Source organism: Salvia hispanica, chromosome 2 (genome assembly GCF_023119035.1).
Source record: "Salvia hispanica cultivar TCC Black 2014 chromosome 2, UniMelb_Shisp_WGS_1.0, whole genome shotgun sequence".
Classification (NCBI taxonomy): domain Eukaryota; kingdom Viridiplantae; phylum Streptophyta; class Magnoliopsida; order Lamiales; family Lamiaceae; genus Salvia; species Salvia hispanica.
In genome coordinates this window covers 5,112,694-5,129,796 of record NC_062966.1, presented here as the reverse complement: position 1 = coordinate 5,129,796, position 17,103 = coordinate 5,112,694, and the positions used below count along the sequence as shown (strand labels likewise).

The window sequence follows — 17,103 nt, the reverse complement described above, 5'->3', positions numbered from 1 at the left end:
GTTGTGTATTTTTGGGTATAGTGTGTTAAGTACGTGTAGTTTGTGTAGTGTAATAATTTTGTGTATAGTGTGTTTAAAGTGTGTGCATTTAGTGAAGGTGCATAGCGTGTATTTTGTTCTTAGTGTGTCTAATGTGTTCATAGTGTGTATATTTTCTGTACTTGTGTATTTTGGATATAGTGTGTTAAGTGTGTTAAGTGTGTGTAGTTTGTGTAGTGTAAATGATTTTGTGTATAGTGTGTTTAAAGTGCGTGCATTTTGTGAAGTGTGCAAAGTGGTTAATTTGTATATACTGTGTAAATTATGGGAATAGTGTGTATAGTTTGTTGTTTTATGTATTTATCAGTTTGTTTTATGTAAACGTAGTGTGTGTGTATTGTGTGTATTTTGTATAGTATTTTGTGTGTGTGTATGTATTTTCTGAAGGTGCATCTATTTTATTATATTTATAGTGTGTGTGTAGCACAATGTTTGTGTTTTGTAATGTGTATAGTGTGTGTAATTGTGTTTGAAGTGCATGTATTTTGTTTATAGTGTGTATAGTGTGTGTTGTGCATGTATAGTAAAGTGTGGTTATAGTGTGTGTAGTCTGTTTATTTTGTGTATCGTGTATTTATCTATTTGTTTTATGCATATATACTTATGTATTGTGTGTGTGCATTGTGTGTGTGCTGTATAATATTCGTGTGTGTTTAAGTATGTATCTTCTAAATGTGTATTTTGTTTATAATGTGTGTGTGTCGAAGCTTGAGTTGATGATGTGTTGGAGAAGCTGGGGATCGATGTGACTGGGTTAGAGTACTACTATCGGATTCCTAGGATGAACTTCGAGGATGGAATGGTGTGGCATTTTTACAACAAGTTTGCAATCGAAATGGCAGAGTTAGGGGTTAGTGCTGGGGTGATAGATGTATATGTAATTCACCCCGGGGGTGTTGGTGAGGTGTTAACAGGCTCCTGAGAAAATTAAAAGTCCACTTAGAGAGCTTATAGATAGTTTAACCGCAAGTGAAGACGATGAGAGCGAAGAGGAAGGGGTATGGTAATGGTGATGATGGGGGGTCTGGTGATGGTGATGATGAGGGAACTGACGATGGTGAGGACGAGGGAGCTGGTAAGGGTGAGGGTGAGGGAATTGGTGGAGATGATTGGTTAGTACAGAGTTCAACACTGATTACGAGGTGGAGTGTGAGGAAGAATCTGACAAAGAGGCTTGTGGTTGTGAAGGGCAAGGGGAAAGGATCTCGAAAGGGGAAGAGCAAGGGGAAGGGAAAGGCTGAGGGAGTTGGAAAGGGAAAAAGGGAAAGCTAATGTTGAGGGAAGGGCTGTTGTGAAGGGAAAAAGAAAGAGTAAGGGGAACTGCAAGGAGAAGGGAAAGGAAAAAAGGAACGCTGATTCCGATGACAACAACGCGGGGCAGCCTACATTTGTAGACAGTGACTATGATCTAAGTGATAAGGAAGAGGACAACATCATGACAGCTCAAGTTGAGGGATGAAAGAACGTGGTGAATTCCATGAGACTTCTCGGTGATTGAGATGATGGTTGAGAGAGTGATGATCTTCACAGTGATTCGTATAGCTCGGGTGCGTGTGAGGATGACTTGGCGGGGTGAAGGTAATGTGATGTCGTCAGAATTGTAAGCCAAAGCTACAAGCCTGCAACAGATCTAAATGATCCAAGGTTGGAAGTAGGGCTGCGGTTCAATACGAAGGAAGATTTTACAGAACTTATTCGTCATCAAGGTGTCAAGTTGGGTAAGAAGTTGAGGCTGAAGAAGAATGACAAAATCCGTTGTGTTGCTCACTGCAGAGGGTTGTTGCGAAGTAAGAAAATTAAAGTAGAATGTCCTTGGACGGTTACCTTATCCTATAGGAGTGAGCTTGGCTGTTGGCTGATTTCAGCTCTGCATGGTACACACAAGTGTGGGGGTGCTTCTTACAACCATGGTTGTGCTAATGCCAGTACTTGTCGAAACTTTTCAAGGATGATATGAGGGTATTCATGGGGATGACGATTGCTCAATTTGTGGAGAAGGTGCATTGAGAGTTAAAGATAACAATTTCTCTGTGAAAGGAAAAGTGTGCAATGGCACGTGCGAGGAGACTGATCGAGGGTGATACAATCAAGCAGTACAAGAGACTGCATGATTATAGGGCAGAGATTTTGAGGACTAATCCAGGGAGCACTGTTGTCCTAGCAACTAGGCGCATGTCGGATGGAAACGACAAGTTCAATGGAATCTACATAGCTTATGGAGCTTGTAAAATTTCCTTCAAACAGCACTGCAGGCGCATCATAGGATTGGATGGTTGCCACCTCAAAGGACAAGGGAAGGGCATACTGCTCACAGCCATTGGATTAGACCCGAACGATCAGATCTTTCCCGTCGCATATGGTGTTGTAGCCATTGAGAACACTGATACTTGGAGTTGATTTTTGAATTTGTTGGTAAAGGATTCGGAAATCAAGTATTCAATCAAGTGGACATTCATCTTCTGACAAACAGAAGGTACAAATTTAAATTGTAAATTCTAGTCAGTTAACTATATTAGCTAATGTTTTTTCTTCGTCATGGGCAGGGCCTGATCAATGCTGTCCGAAGCTGCTGCCATAATGCCGAACACCGCTTCTGTGTATGGAATATGCACAACAACTTCAAGAAGGTTATCCCGTCCCCAAAGTTTAAAGACAAAACTTGGGAAGCAGCCCATGCAACAAACGTGTACGCCTTTGACAAGGTCATGGATGAGGTGAAAGAGCTAAACACGGCTGCACACACGTGGCTGTTCGCGCACACTTCGAAGGAGAGTTGGAGCCGAGCTTTCTTCGGATTTGTGGCCAAGTGTGACATTCTAGTCAACAACATTTCAGAATGTTACAACAGAGTCCTCTTGTTTGCACGGGAGAAGCCTTTGTATGGCATGCTGGAATGTATTCGCATGTATTTGATGGACAGGTTCACCTCCCGGTGGAAGATGGCTACAAAGTTGGAGGATTGTGTCGGGCCCAAGATATGGAAGAAGATTGAGAAAATAAAGGAAAAGATTGGAGATTGTATGGTAAGAGAGGCCGGTGAATGGGTGTATCAGGTGAACACCAAATTCAATGAGCAGTTCGTGGTTGATATACGGGATCGGAGTTGCAGCTGTAGGCGTTGGATGTCGACCGGGTTACCGTGTGAACACGGAATTGCTGCTATTGAGATGACGGCCGAGGATGTGAACTCCTTTGTAGCTAAATGCTACTCAACGGAGACTTTGCAATTGGTGTATGCGCCTATCATCTACCAGGTACATGGACCAGATATGTGCCGAGGACCCCCCATCCTGATATTATTCCACCAGACTTGACGCGATTGCCCGGACGCCCGAAGGGAGCAAGGCAAAAAATGGCTGAAGAAATATCTGAAAGAAGCAAAGCCAAAGCAAAGGCAGCAAAGATAGCCCATCAACTTGTCACAGCCCGGGATAAGGAGGATGGTGGACAGAGAATGTCGAGGAAGGGACTGATGCGGGAGTACAAGTGTCGGTTTTGTGGTAAAAAAGGACACAACAAAAGGAGATGTCCCCAAGGCATTCAATTGGAAAAGCTGAAAGGTATAACTTCTTTTTTGAACTATTTTCATTCAATTGTAAACCATAAAAATTAACACTTCTTTTCGAAACTATTTGTAGAGCCAACGGTTAGGAAGAAACGTAATCATGGTGAAGAACAACCGACTTGTACGTTGTGCTACCAACCCGGCCACAATAGGGCAACTTGTTCAAGTTTGGTTGTGCATATGTTTGCAGAACCCGGCTCCTCAAATGATGTTGCCTCCTCTGTTGCTGCCTCCTCCTCCTCTGTCCCTCCGAAGAAGTAAACACCTTGATGGAAGGGTGTTTGATGTTGTCATGTTGCTTTAAAAATCATTTGTGATGTTGTGTAACAAATACAATGAATACTTGCTTATTTTTGTGGTTTGATGGTTTTTGGGTGTTGTTGGTGTTAAGGCAGTGCAGTGCCTTATGGCAATATTTTTTTTTGGGATGTAATTCGACACTAACTGTGGTGGTTTTTGAATTTTGTTGGTGTTAGGATTGATGTTAGGATGCAGTACCTTATAACAATGTTTTTTTGATAATCTAAATGTTGAGGACCAATTCGAAGTAGAAAATGAATATGAAGGACCAATTTATATTTTATTTTGTTGTCCATTTAATGGTTCAATTTGATGTCAGTTTATTCACATAGTCGACGAAGTAACAATCACATACGAAGAAGCAATCACATAATGTATGAAACAAACATCAACTACAAATTTGTTAGCTTGTAAGTCTGCAATAGGTGTGCTTAAATGTTCAGGACCAAATGGAAGTAAATAATTTATATGAAGGACTACTTTGTCTTGAATTTTAGGATTGTCCATGTATTGAATAAGTTCGATTTCTGCCTATTTTTATGAGAAGAATAAGAAGGATTCACTTCAAAATTCAAATAGGAAACACTCCATCCATCAAACCATCAAATTACTTGAACATACAAATAAGTGCTACAACAACAACAACAAAACAAGCACCAAATCGCTAAACATTCACTAATTTCTGAATTTTATCCTTAATGTCGGTTAAAGTCAATGCCAAATCCTTTAAATCTACACCACCGAATGTGGTAGACAAAGAACAGGTCGCGGTTGACGAAGAAGAAGATGAAGAAGACGAAGAACAGGTCGCGGTCGAGCTTCGGCATCACGATTTGGCTCGAAGGTGTTTGGTTGTTGCAGAGGTGGAGAAAAAAAATTAGGGTTCTTGGGGAGGAAGAAGAAGATGGAGGAGCGGGAGAAAGGGGAGGGGGGGGGGAGAAATTTGAATGAAATAATAACTGTTGGAATTTGTGTATAATATTTACCCATTTTCACTATTTTCATTTAGGATTTTAAATTGTAAAATCCAAAAAAACAAAAACAAAAAAAAAATTGAATTAGCTACAGTAATTAAATTCAGCTAATCGGGTCAAATTTTTGCTAATTGACGGTTCCATCAAAAAAGGATGTAAAAGATAACATTTTCGTATGTTTTGGACTTGAATTTCGAAAAGTGAATGTTCTGGACCAAAATCGTATATCGGCCATATGTCTCATACTTCTACTTTCAATATGGTATCACGATCACGAGCAGGTTCAGGCTCATAAATTTTCATCATCGCCCATAGTATACCTTTCCGCGGAAGATTGCGGAAACAAACGAATACTTAAGGATTTATTTAGGTGATTATGTGATTAAATTCATTTTCGTGTAATAAATATAGATTTGTACAAGTTTTGGATAAATTTATTTTATTTTTATTTTTATTTTTATTTTTTATTTTTTTTTGGGAAAACGCCTTCAAGGCGGAGGGTTAGGCGGACCCTCAACCTGTACATATCCACAAAAAAAAAAAACGGTTACAACTTTGCCCAAAAGTGGCAAGGAACAACAATCAAACAATTACACAAAAGAGTAGATAGGGGACAATCCTCCACAATAGGTTCGACACCCATGTACTCTTGGGTAAGAAGTTCGATTACTTGTTTGGGGAAGCTCTCATAGCTCCTCATCATCTACTCGGATATAAGGTACCCCTTGCTGTTCCAGTTTGATGAGAGCCCGAAGATCCCTCGGTATTGTCCGGACATTTAATCTGTGAAAAGGGTCGTGAGGTGAGCTCATTGCTGCAAGGTGAGCTGCTACTTTATTGCCTTCTTTGGGGACTAGTGTGATTTTCAACGTGCAGTCTTTGCGAAGGAGAATGATTCGGGCCATGGTGTGTCTACTCTGGGCCGGACCCATTTCGGTTGAGTTGAGGAGGGCCGTTACTTGTGAAGCATCTGATTCAATCCATATGTGACATCCGAACTCGCGCGCAAGTTCAAGGCCTCGGAGGAAGGTAATTAGTTCAGCTTCCCTAGGGGAGTTGGCAGAGAGGGGGGTGGTGAAGGCCGTTAAGAACTCCCCTTGACGTCCTCGCACAATTCCGCCCCCACTTGCCCAGCCCGGGGCTGCCTTAAAGAGACCTTTAATGTTAAGCTTAATCCAAGGGGGATCAGGAGGGATCCACTTAATTTGCTTGGCAAAAGGCCCTGCTCGTCTTCCACTACTCCGCACCGGGGCCGGCCAAGGCAGGTTTACTCCCTCCCATTGCTTGGGACGAATGCGTCCAGAGCTAATGAGATTGTAAATGTGCATTTGGTTTTGCCAAATAACATTCTGTTCTTTGAACCGGGTCTCATTGTGCCGACTCTTGTTATGCTCAGCCCACAGGAACTACAAGATGAGACAAGGTATGACTCGGCTTAGGTGGTTCTTCTTTCTATGGTGTGTTCTATTAGCCCATTTCTCAAGACGATCTGGGATTGTATCTCCAATCCACAGGAGGTCGGTTGCACCAGTAAACCACCCATCAAATTCACTCCACACTTTCACTGCACCTTGGCCTTGGACAAAAAGGTGTTAAAGGGATTCAATACTAGGCTGAAGAGGGCAGCAATAGCATTTCGAAGCCAAGTCAATTTTCCTCCATTGGAGCTTTGTATCCACCGGGATGCGGTTTGAGAGGAGTCTCCATACAAAGATGGACATCGAGAGAGTGAGTCCCTCGTTCCATATGTCTCCTAGAGTTGGAATGATTGGCCTTTGAGACCGCATGGTTTCCCAAGCCGAGGCGAGGGAGAAGGTTCCTCGACTGGAAAGGGTCCATCTCGAAGTGTCCTTTCCGTCGTCGAGGATCGGCACCTAGGTGATTTCGTCAATGATCTGCTGCGGAAGACTGGCTTGCGTGTGTAGGAGTTGAAGTTTAGCCGGGCTCCAATGGCCATCTTGCCAGAATTCCGCAACCCGAGTTGTTGCTTTCATCCTCTCATCCAAGCAGAGATCTCTCAAGGGGACATCCTTGAGCCATATATCATCCCAGAATAGAATATCACCTTTTCCAATCATCCACCGGATTTATGGATGAGCCTGACCCCATGCTTTTGAGAGGCGCTTCCAGGTGGGGCTGCTTCTCCCCGATACCGAGGAGGTTATGGGCGATATGCTCCTACAGTATTTATTGTACATGTGTGTTGCCCAAAGGGAGTTTTGCTCCCTAAACCTCCACCATAACTTAATGTTAAAAGCTCTAAGGACCTCCGCAAACCTTCCCATTCCAAGGCCTCCCTCCGTAGGGGGAGGCACACCTGCTCCCAGCCGATCCAGTGTGTCCCTCAGCGCTCGCTTGTCGACCCCCAAAAGCATCTCGCAAGCTGTTGTTCCAGCATCTTGAGGGCCCCACTAGTAGGTTCAATAGCTTGGAAAATATGTAGAGGAATAGCCTCAAGGGTACTTTTGATGAGGGTAAGCCTTCCTCCAAAAGAAAGGTGTCTGTGTGCCCATCCGCTGATCCTTCTTGCAATCTTCTCCCGAATAAAGAGGAACATGTCTGTTTTCTTTGCGCCTCGGTAGATGGGGACGCCCAGGTAGAGGAAGTGGAATGATCCTCTCGGGAACCCTCCCTCTGCTTGGATATCGGGAGCCCAGTTTTCGTTGGCATCATCAATATAAAACGTGCTTTTAGAGTGGCTAATCTGCTGCCCCGAGACAGCTTCATACTCGGCTAGGCGTTCCTTGAGAAAGAGAAGTGAGTTAAGGTTAGCTTGTGTGAAGATGAGGATATCATCCGCGTACGCATGGCTGATTTCCCCATATAAATTCAAAATTCACACAAATTATTTTTTTTAAATGTGATTAAATTCATGAATCTTCTAACCAATTTCCCAAACTCCAATTTCTCAATTCATGTGGGCGAATTTCTTGAGAAATAATACTCCCTCCGTCCACAAAACATATACCACATTGTGAATGACACGAGTTTTAATGTGGAATTGGTAAAGTTATAGATAAGGGAAAAAAGTAAGAGAGAAGGGGTGTTAGTGGAATATGGGATCCATATTATTAGTAGTGTTTAATTGTGTTGGGTATCAAATGTGGGGATCTTTTTCAAACTTGGTCTATTTTTTGTGTACAACCAAATATGGCAAATATGGTCTATTTTTCGTGGATGGAGGGAGTAAGGGTTAATAGATCTAGAGACTAATAACCTATACCATTAAGAACTTAAGAATTAGATCTAGATCCATTTCCATAAATTAGGAGATATCTAAAAAAAATTCTCCTTTTCTTTTCCCACTATGTGGGCAAAAAAAATATGGTGACTAGAGTTAGGAATGAAGATTAGGTTTTCTTGTCTCATCCTATCATCTTATGTAGTGATTAGTGAGTTGTTTAGTGTGCTAGGTTTGAGATCCATAGAGATTGAACTTAGGCTATGTCTTACTTAAATTAATTAAAGTATAATTTTATATACTCATAAAAATGATACTCCCCCCATACAATAATTGTCGTTGTTACTGTGTGCACGGGTTTTAAGAAATGTAAAGAAAAGTTGGTTGAAAAAATTTGTGAAATATGAGACCCACTTTTTTATATTGGTTTTATAATAAAATGTGAGTGAAGTGAGTTAGTGGAATGTGTGACCTACTTACCATTTATGATAAAAATGAAGTGTGACAATTATTGTGGGACATACCGAAATAGAAAAGAGTTACAATTATTGAGAGACGGATGGAGTAATAAATAGTTAAGTGGTGGAGAAATGGTAAAGCAAGAGAGAGAATAATGTAGAGAAGACTCCGAATGTCAGTTTGACTCTTCTTCTCTATATTATTCTCTCTCATACTTTACTATTTATCCACTTTAACTATTTATTATCATTTTTATAAAACGAGTGCAGAAAAGTCAAAGTGACTCCGAATGTGGGACAAAGGAAGAATATCCAATAGGAGGTGTGATCAATTACTAACTTATCTCTTAATTGCTAACTACAACTAATTTAAGATCATAGGATTGTGGAGATCTAATGATCTATAAATTGCCATCTACTATTTTATTTTTTATTTTTTAATATTAAAAAGATAATAGTAGCAGTTATCAAATTTAGGGTTTAGGAACTAAATGTTAATATAGTGTATTAAGAGTAAATGCCAAAGCTGGTCCTGAACATATGCCCGTTTTATGATTTTGGTCCTATACTTTATCTTTTAAATTTTTGCATCCTGAAGATTTCAACTCGGATCACAATTGGCCCTATACTAACAATTCCGTCAATTTTTAAACGGTTTTAACCCGAATGGGACTGGTAAAACCATCAAAATCGGGTTAAAACCATTTAAAAATTGACGGAATTGTTAGTGTATGACCAATTGTGGTCTGAGTTGAAATGTTCAAAATGCAAAAATTCAAAAGATAAAGTATATCACCAAAATCGTAAAACAGGGCATATGTTCAACAAGAATACATAACAATGTCAACACAATTTTAACACAATTTCATATTCGCATAACAATGTCAACACAATTTCATATTCGCATTGTACAAGCATTATGTTAAACATATTATGTAAGTTGTATTGACATAAAACTGTTTTATGAAATATATGATCATATACGAAAATTTTATCAAATTTTGACATCAAAACATATACATGTAGGATATCGTTGGAATCCTTAAACAATTATCTTTAATTTGATATATATTGTGCGAAAAATAATATAAAACGAGATAGTTATATGTATTTAAAGTTTTGAGATATTTTTAAAAGTCAATTATAACTAACTTGTTGTTAATTGAGACTTAATTAATATTTCTTTACATTGTATTTATACTCAGAATTGAATGATCTTGACCCTTGATTTGAAGATCTAATCATAATGTAGTTAGCAATTTAAGAGTGAGTGAGCAATATAACAAACCTCTATCTAATTGAATATTATTTTGTGTCACTATAGAATATAATATTGAACTTGTGTCAAATCCCATAATTACGAGTAATTTGGGTTTCATTTTTAATTTATAATATTTCCAGTGTTTTAAGATCTCTTTTATCTACTATGTGACTATGAATTAAAATTAATATTTTTTTACTAAGAGTTTTCTAGTTTGACCTTTATTTATTATTCATGTAATAAATTCCAACTGGATAGTTTTACTAGAATAATAAAATCATTTTTCCATACGCCTCTTGGGGATAAAATCATACTACCCTTGGCACGCGAATTAGTGTAATACTCACTCCGTCCCACAATACGTGTCCCACTTTAATCACGCACGCTTTAAAAATGTGATAGAAAGTGGGATGAAAAAGTTAGTGGAATGTGAATTCTACTTTTATATGTTAGCTTTATTCTAATAAAATGTGAGTGAAAATAAGTTAGTGGAATGTGGGGTCATCCACTAAGAAAAAGTGGTATAAATAAAATGTGACAAGTTGTAATTTCCTCCTTTCTTAGGAGTTTATATGTAATTTCCTCCTTTCTGGGGTCATCCACATAATAAAGGATGGAGGGAGAAATATTTTTGATGTATTCTAGTCATTCAATTACTACCATCCAAGATATCATGCTTTGAGTTGCGAAAAATGCTTACATATTGGTGAGTTAAAGTGGCGTATGATCAAATGAACATATATACAATATTAGGGTTGCGTTAGTGTGCTAACTAATTTATAGTAATAACTAATAACTTTCAATTCTGTGTTAAAATTATAAACACAAAGACATAAATATATCAATACAACATGTAAATTTAAATATCAACACAAAGAAATAAGTTTATCAACACAATAAGATTGATAAATTTATGTCTTTGTGTTGATATTTTTAACCTACTAAATTGATATTAGTTATTACTATAATTTAGTTAGAAAACTCACAAAAATTATATATTTCAACATATAGCATAAAGAATACTTTTTCTTTGTCAAGTGCTTTACAACACCAGAGCTTTATAAATTATTTGATCACTTGATTCACTCCATAATTTATGTTTATATGGGTGATTTTTGGCTTCAATATATTGCTAAAAAGAAACTCTAATTAAAACTCATTTTTTCGGCACACAACCAATAATTCTCGAATAATTTGATTCTGTTTATAACTATGGTTAAACTTATATCTTTATTTTGGACAACATGCTTTGTCAGCCTCTTTTAGTATAAGAGTCGTGCTTGTTGAAATGAATATTAATATAAAATCGCGAGGTAGCGCAATATTAATTAGCATCATTAGTGTTTAACACGACTCGTCATCCGTAGATTCCAATTTAATTCCAACCACTCATAAAAAAAGATGGTCCAATGGTTATGGAATAGGCCCTAACATGTAGCTTACAACTTATTTTTCCTCGCCTATTCACATCTATATTTAATTGGTCACCACATTTATTTATTTTTTTGTACATCTCATTTACAGGATATAAATTAATACGCAACTAAAACAACTGTTCTAGTCCCGTTTTAGGAAATTAAACAAAGGCTATGATTCGTCCAGACCTTGCCTAGCAATAGAAGCTGAATAGTTAATTCATTATTGCCAAATCACATTTTTTACTTTGAAATCAAAGCTACAGTTAAGATAGGCTTAGCATTTAATGACCTCAATCTTATTAAATATAGTTAGCTTTAATCGTTTGATAAAAAAATTAGATATGAGAAGATATGTAAAACAAGATAAGAAATACGGGCTTTATGTCAAGATATGCAAAGATATGATTTTTTTCTATTGTTGTTTGATAGAAAAGAAATTATCTAAATTTGTATTGTATATTAAATAACATGGCTTAACTTGACAAATTGGTGAGATACATAAACAAGGTTAATGTTACAATTTTAGTAAGATTAGATAGGGCCCTGGTCTTATATTGAGCTTTGAGTTAAGCTTAACTATGATATCAAACAATTAGAAATGTCCATATATAATTTTCTATCTTGATATTACTAACTTATCAAACATAAGAACATGGATTTTTTTATCTTTATGGAGATATATTACTCCTATTTACTTTTTCTAACTTGATTTTGTTCTATATGCAAAATGAGAATCTATTTATTCTTTTTTATCTCTATTAGAATAGAAGTGTCTGGAATTTAATTGTAAATATAATTTTAATCTAGTACTTCGGTTATAGATGGATTATGAGTTATACCAAAATCGACAATTCAGTTATTGGTTAATCGATAATCAACCTTAATTGGTTTGATCATCATAATCAGTAACTGTTTTCTCAGCCTTAGTTCAATGAGTCCGACCAGTTGAATCGTGAACTAGTAGCATGACCGATTTATTTACCATTCTAGTTTTTAAAAGAATGATTTATGTTCCCTTATATCTTGATGCATTTATTGTTATCCATAATTCCGTAAAATTAACAAGAATACATTTGATTCGGAATAGCACCTTTTCTTTATATGTGCGAAAGTGACCGAAAACAAAAAAAAAATATTTATGTGGAACTTGAATTTGAAAGTTCAAATCCACTCAACGAGTTATAGATGGAGTTGAACGATCAAGCGATGCTCAATATATCATTTCAATTTTCACAAGCCAACTAATTAATATAGTAGAGTATTAATGAACCAATTAGAAACGAAGAACAATATACATATTGAAGATGATTGTTATTTTCAGCCATGCATTGCTCCCTACCTTTGAAAAACCAAACAACATCAAATAAAAAAAATAAAAAAAAATTGAAAGAGGAGAATAGAAAACATAATCCAATTAAATTAAGGAAAACATAATCCCATCACTTCTTCTTAGACTGCACGCGCCCATCCGTTCCCGCCATCATCACATACTTATCCTTCCTCGTCAAATTCGTGCATTCAAACCCTAGCGTTCCCCCTACCGCCCTCTGTATATAATTCGCCACCTCGATCGCAGTTTTCCCGCCTCTCACCGTCAGCTCGGGCGGGAGCTCGTTCAGGAAAGTGATCTCGTACGTCGGCCTCGGGTTCATGAACACAAAATACGGGTCCAGCACCTTGTACCCACGCGCCGTCGTGCCATAGAAAACGCTCTGCTTCGTGTTAATCGCCACAGGCACGATCCGGTCGCTGAGCTCGGCGAACAGCGCGCTGAACCGCAGCAGGAACGGCTCCCTGCACGTGGTCCCCTCGGGGCAAATTACCAAATCGCCCTCCTCCAATAGCCGCTTGATGTTGGCGGCGTCGCGGTCGCGCTCCCGCGACAGCGCCACCGCCTTGATCGGGGATATCAGCTCCGAGAATTTGCTGATGCTGTAGGTGACGCAGCTGATCTTGCGCCCGAGCGCCACCGCGGTGACGACGGGATCGAGGATGGTGCGGTGGTTGCACACAAAGAGGACGCCGCCGTGGCCGGGACGGGGCGGCGGGGGAGGGGCTCCTTTGACAATGAGCTTGATGCCGAGCATCATGTAGGTGTAGCGGACGATCCTCTCGGGGAGGGGGATGTTGAGGTACACTCTGACGAGACCTAAAATGATGCCGATTGGCATCCATAGGAACGTGACGAGTGCCACGAGGGGCGTCGGGCGCTGTACCAAACGCCCCTCATGGAATATGATTGGGGCCAGTAGCTTGTTTCTAGCCAATGCTTCGGTTTTCGTTCTTGGTACCATGTATCCCTCCTGTAACCGGATCAAGATTGTGTTAAACGACATTTCACAATGTCTTAATCCTTCCGTCCCATTAAATACTTTTTGGCACGCGATTTTACGTAGAATTGTTTTGTGAGTTAATGAAACGAGAGTAAAGTAAAAGACAAAAAAAAAATAGAGATGCTGTTATTTCTATTTTAGGAAACATGTCATTTTTAATAGGACAACCTAAAAAAGAAACATTTCATTTTTAATGGGATAAATGAAATACTATTTTGCTATTTAATGAAAACGTGATGATTTTAACCAATTAGACTCTCTTAATTCATTTCTTCAAATTAATTTCAAGAATATTGACGCATGATAATACATGTAATAGATGATGTTAATTTTACACCACAATTGTGGTATGAGAAGTGAAAACGACGACCATGAAAAAGCATAAGTCGTAAGAATGAATTATGCATGGGATCATAAGATAACAAGGTTCGATTACCCTCGCAAGGTGTATGACAAAATTATATTGTTGAACCTCTCAACCAACTTACATAATTCATTTTCATTTTGTTATATTACGAAACCATTCTAGTCAAAATCAATGCTATTCAACTCCACCAACACCAATCACAACAATCTCACCTCTTATTCAATTTTTGTCATGTAAAATTATTAAGTATATAAAAATTCTGACCTTGCAAACGGACATGAAGTCATGATCAGTTTCCCTATCACCGAGGCCCAAATCCGGCACATCATTGGCAAACTCTTTCACGACCGCGGCCCTTTTATGACCACTAACAAGCACGCCGGGCCTCCTCACGAATCCGGTAGCCCGGCCGGATTTCGTGACCTCCAATTCCGTGCCGAGCACCTTATCCGCGCCAAGATAATTCTTCACGAAATGCTCGACCATAAGCCTCGGATTCGCCGTGACGATATATCTCTTTCCGAAGGAATTGAACACGTCCCAGGCGTCGGGCCGGACGTCCTCGGCATAGAACTTTGGAAGGACGGAGCGGGCTACAAGCTCGATGTCACGGACCTTAAGCCCAGCGAAAGAGATGAACACAAGCATCTCAATCGCCACGGACTCCGACATGAACACATACACGAAATAAACCAAAGGGACCGATGCGAGAAGAATTAGAGCCCGAATTAAACTACCGGCTTCCAATGCGACGAGCATGAAGTAGGGAAATGCGCTGCTCGACCGGAGAAGAGTGCCGTCCAAGTCAGCCGCAACAGTTTGGTTCGACCGGCCTTGGGTGCTGCATCGTGTGATCGGCTCGAACCGCCTATTGGCGACCATTTTTATTTAGAGAGATATAAGTTGTATTTGTTTGTGTGAGCATTGGAGGCGAGGGATGGGTTTAAAAAGAAGTGAGGCCGGAAAATAGGTTGGTGCTGGTTTTTGGCAATATGTTATTCTTAAAAGATGATTGGCTGATTTGAAACTTAAATCGGTGGCAGTTGTGACGAGAGTGACCAAGTAGTTGAATGCATATGTTAACATTCAATTAGCCTACTTTTTAGTTCTTTTGTGCCGCTCTACCGGAGTCATTATTATGAATCATTGTATATGGGCTTACTCAATTGTGTATGTGTAGAATATGGAGTACTGATATTTAATTAATACGAAATAATATAATTCTATCCCTTGAAAGCTAAAAACCAATTTAAATTGATAATCGTCATAAATAGAAGAATTATAGCAATATATCAAATGGGTTTTCATCTAAGATTCATATTTATATATACACAAAGATTCAACGTGAGAAATCAATCGTGGCTGTCCATTTAATTAATTTGATGCGCATTATAAGGACTCTCCCCTGTAAATATTTTTATGATTATTCCTTATACCTCTGCAAAAGGAAGGTGTTCATGGAAGGTTGCTAAGTTATTCAACTATTTGCCAAGCATCATTTGACTAAAACATAATCCAATATTATGCAATATGTAGCTCAGAGAATAGTAGACATCTTTAAGTATTACATTTATGTATGTTTCGCCCGAGTTTGTAACTATTTTCGTTAATAATTATGAGCAAAGTGGTAGTACTAGTATTTGTACTAAAAAATGTAGACGAACATTAATCTCTTCAAGGAAATGGAAATATCGAAATAGTTACTGATCAACGAGTAGTAAAGGTTCCGACAATATATTAATTTAATACGAAGAACATGTAATTAAATTGGCATTTAATAAGCAAAAGAAAGCTTGAAATGTTAATATTTTGATCGTTTATAAATTGACTAGCTATATGCTCTATGCATATGATCAGTTGCCTTCACAACTTTATGGGCTCTGTATAAAGTTTGAACATGATGATTTCTTTATGTTATTAATATATTAGAAAGATTATTTGAATTTTTGAAGAAAATCGTCATTATCAAAAATATAAGAGGAAACTTGTAACAACTATAGTGTTGTATCATCATTGTGAAATAGATGTTTAGAATTCATTCACCGCGGTCTTCATTACTCTCGTTAATTGTATGCAATTTTCTAACACATGCACAATAGCCATCCATAAAAGTAGAGAAATTTGTGTATATAATCATTACTTAAATCTGTAATATATTCACATGTGGGTAGCATTATATGAATAGAGTATAGAATATTATTCAATTTGTGTATAATGCATTTCAATAGCCAGAGTATCAAATGTCAACCGCTTGTATTAATATGTCAACAACTAAAAAATAACACTTATAATTCACATATCAATACCGAGAATATCAAATGTCAACAACTCGTATTAAAATGTCAACAACTAAAAAATAAGACTTATAATTCACATATCAATAGCCAGAATATCGAATGTCAACAACTCGCATTAAAATGTCAACAACTAACAAATAACACTTATAATTCACATATCAATAGCCAGAATATCGAATGTCAACAACTCATTAAAATATCAACAACTAACAAATAACACTTATAATTCACATATCAATACCCAGAATATCGAATGTCAACAACTCGTATTAAAATGTCAACAACTAACAAATAACACTTACAATTCACATATCAATAGCGAGAATATCGAATGTCAACAACTCGTATTAAAATGTCAACAACTAAAAAATAAGACTTATAATTCACATATCAATAGCGAGAATATTGAATGTCAACAACTCGTATTAAAATGTCAAAAACTAACGAATAACACTTATAATTCACATATCAATAGCGAGAATATCAAATGTCAACAACTCATATTAAAATGTCAACAACTAACAAATAACACTTATAATTCACATATCAATAGCGAGAATATCGAATGTCAACAACTCGTATTAAAACGTCAACAACTAACAAATAACACCTATAATTTACATATCAATAGCGAGAATATCGAATGTCAACAACTCGTATTAAAACGTCAACAACTAACAAATAACACCTATAATTTACATATCAATAGCGAGAATATCAAATGTCAACAACTAAAAAATAACACTTATAATTCACATATCAATAGCCAGAATATCGAATGTCAACAACTCGTATTAAAATGTTAAAAACTAACGAATAACACTTATAATTCACATATCAATAACGAGAATATCAAATGTCAACAACTCATATTAAAATGTCAACAACTAACAAATAACACTTATAATTC

The 17,103-nt window shown here is 37.7% G+C and overlaps 1 protein-coding gene across 1 annotated transcript; it reads right to left on the bottom strand.

Annotated features, from left to right (window-relative positions):
- Positions 1-12,469: 12,469 nt before the first annotated feature.
- On the bottom strand, positions 12,470-14,862 carry LOC125204630 (glycerol-3-phosphate 2-O-acyltransferase 6-like). The gene is made up of 2 exons (XM_048103337.1): positions 14,161-14,862; positions 12,470-13,499 (listed from the first exon to the last, which is right to left on the bottom strand). Exons 1-2 carry the CDS (start codon positions 14,776-14,778, stop codon positions 12,636-12,638), a joined length of 1,482 nt encoding a protein of 493 aa, XP_047959294.1. The 5' UTR covers positions 14,779-14,862; the 3' UTR covers positions 12,470-12,635.
- Between the last annotated feature and the right edge of the window lie 2,241 nt (positions 14,863-17,103).

Coding starts and splice junctions, on each gene's coding strand:
- LOC125204630 (XM_048103337.1), bottom strand. CDS start 14,778: ATGGTCGCCAATAGGCGGTTCGAGCCGATCACACGATGCAGCACCCAA. Junction 13,500..14,160: donor ACTTCATGTCCGTTTGCAAG/GTCAGAATTTTT, acceptor ATCCGGTTACAG/GAGGGATACATGGTACCAAG.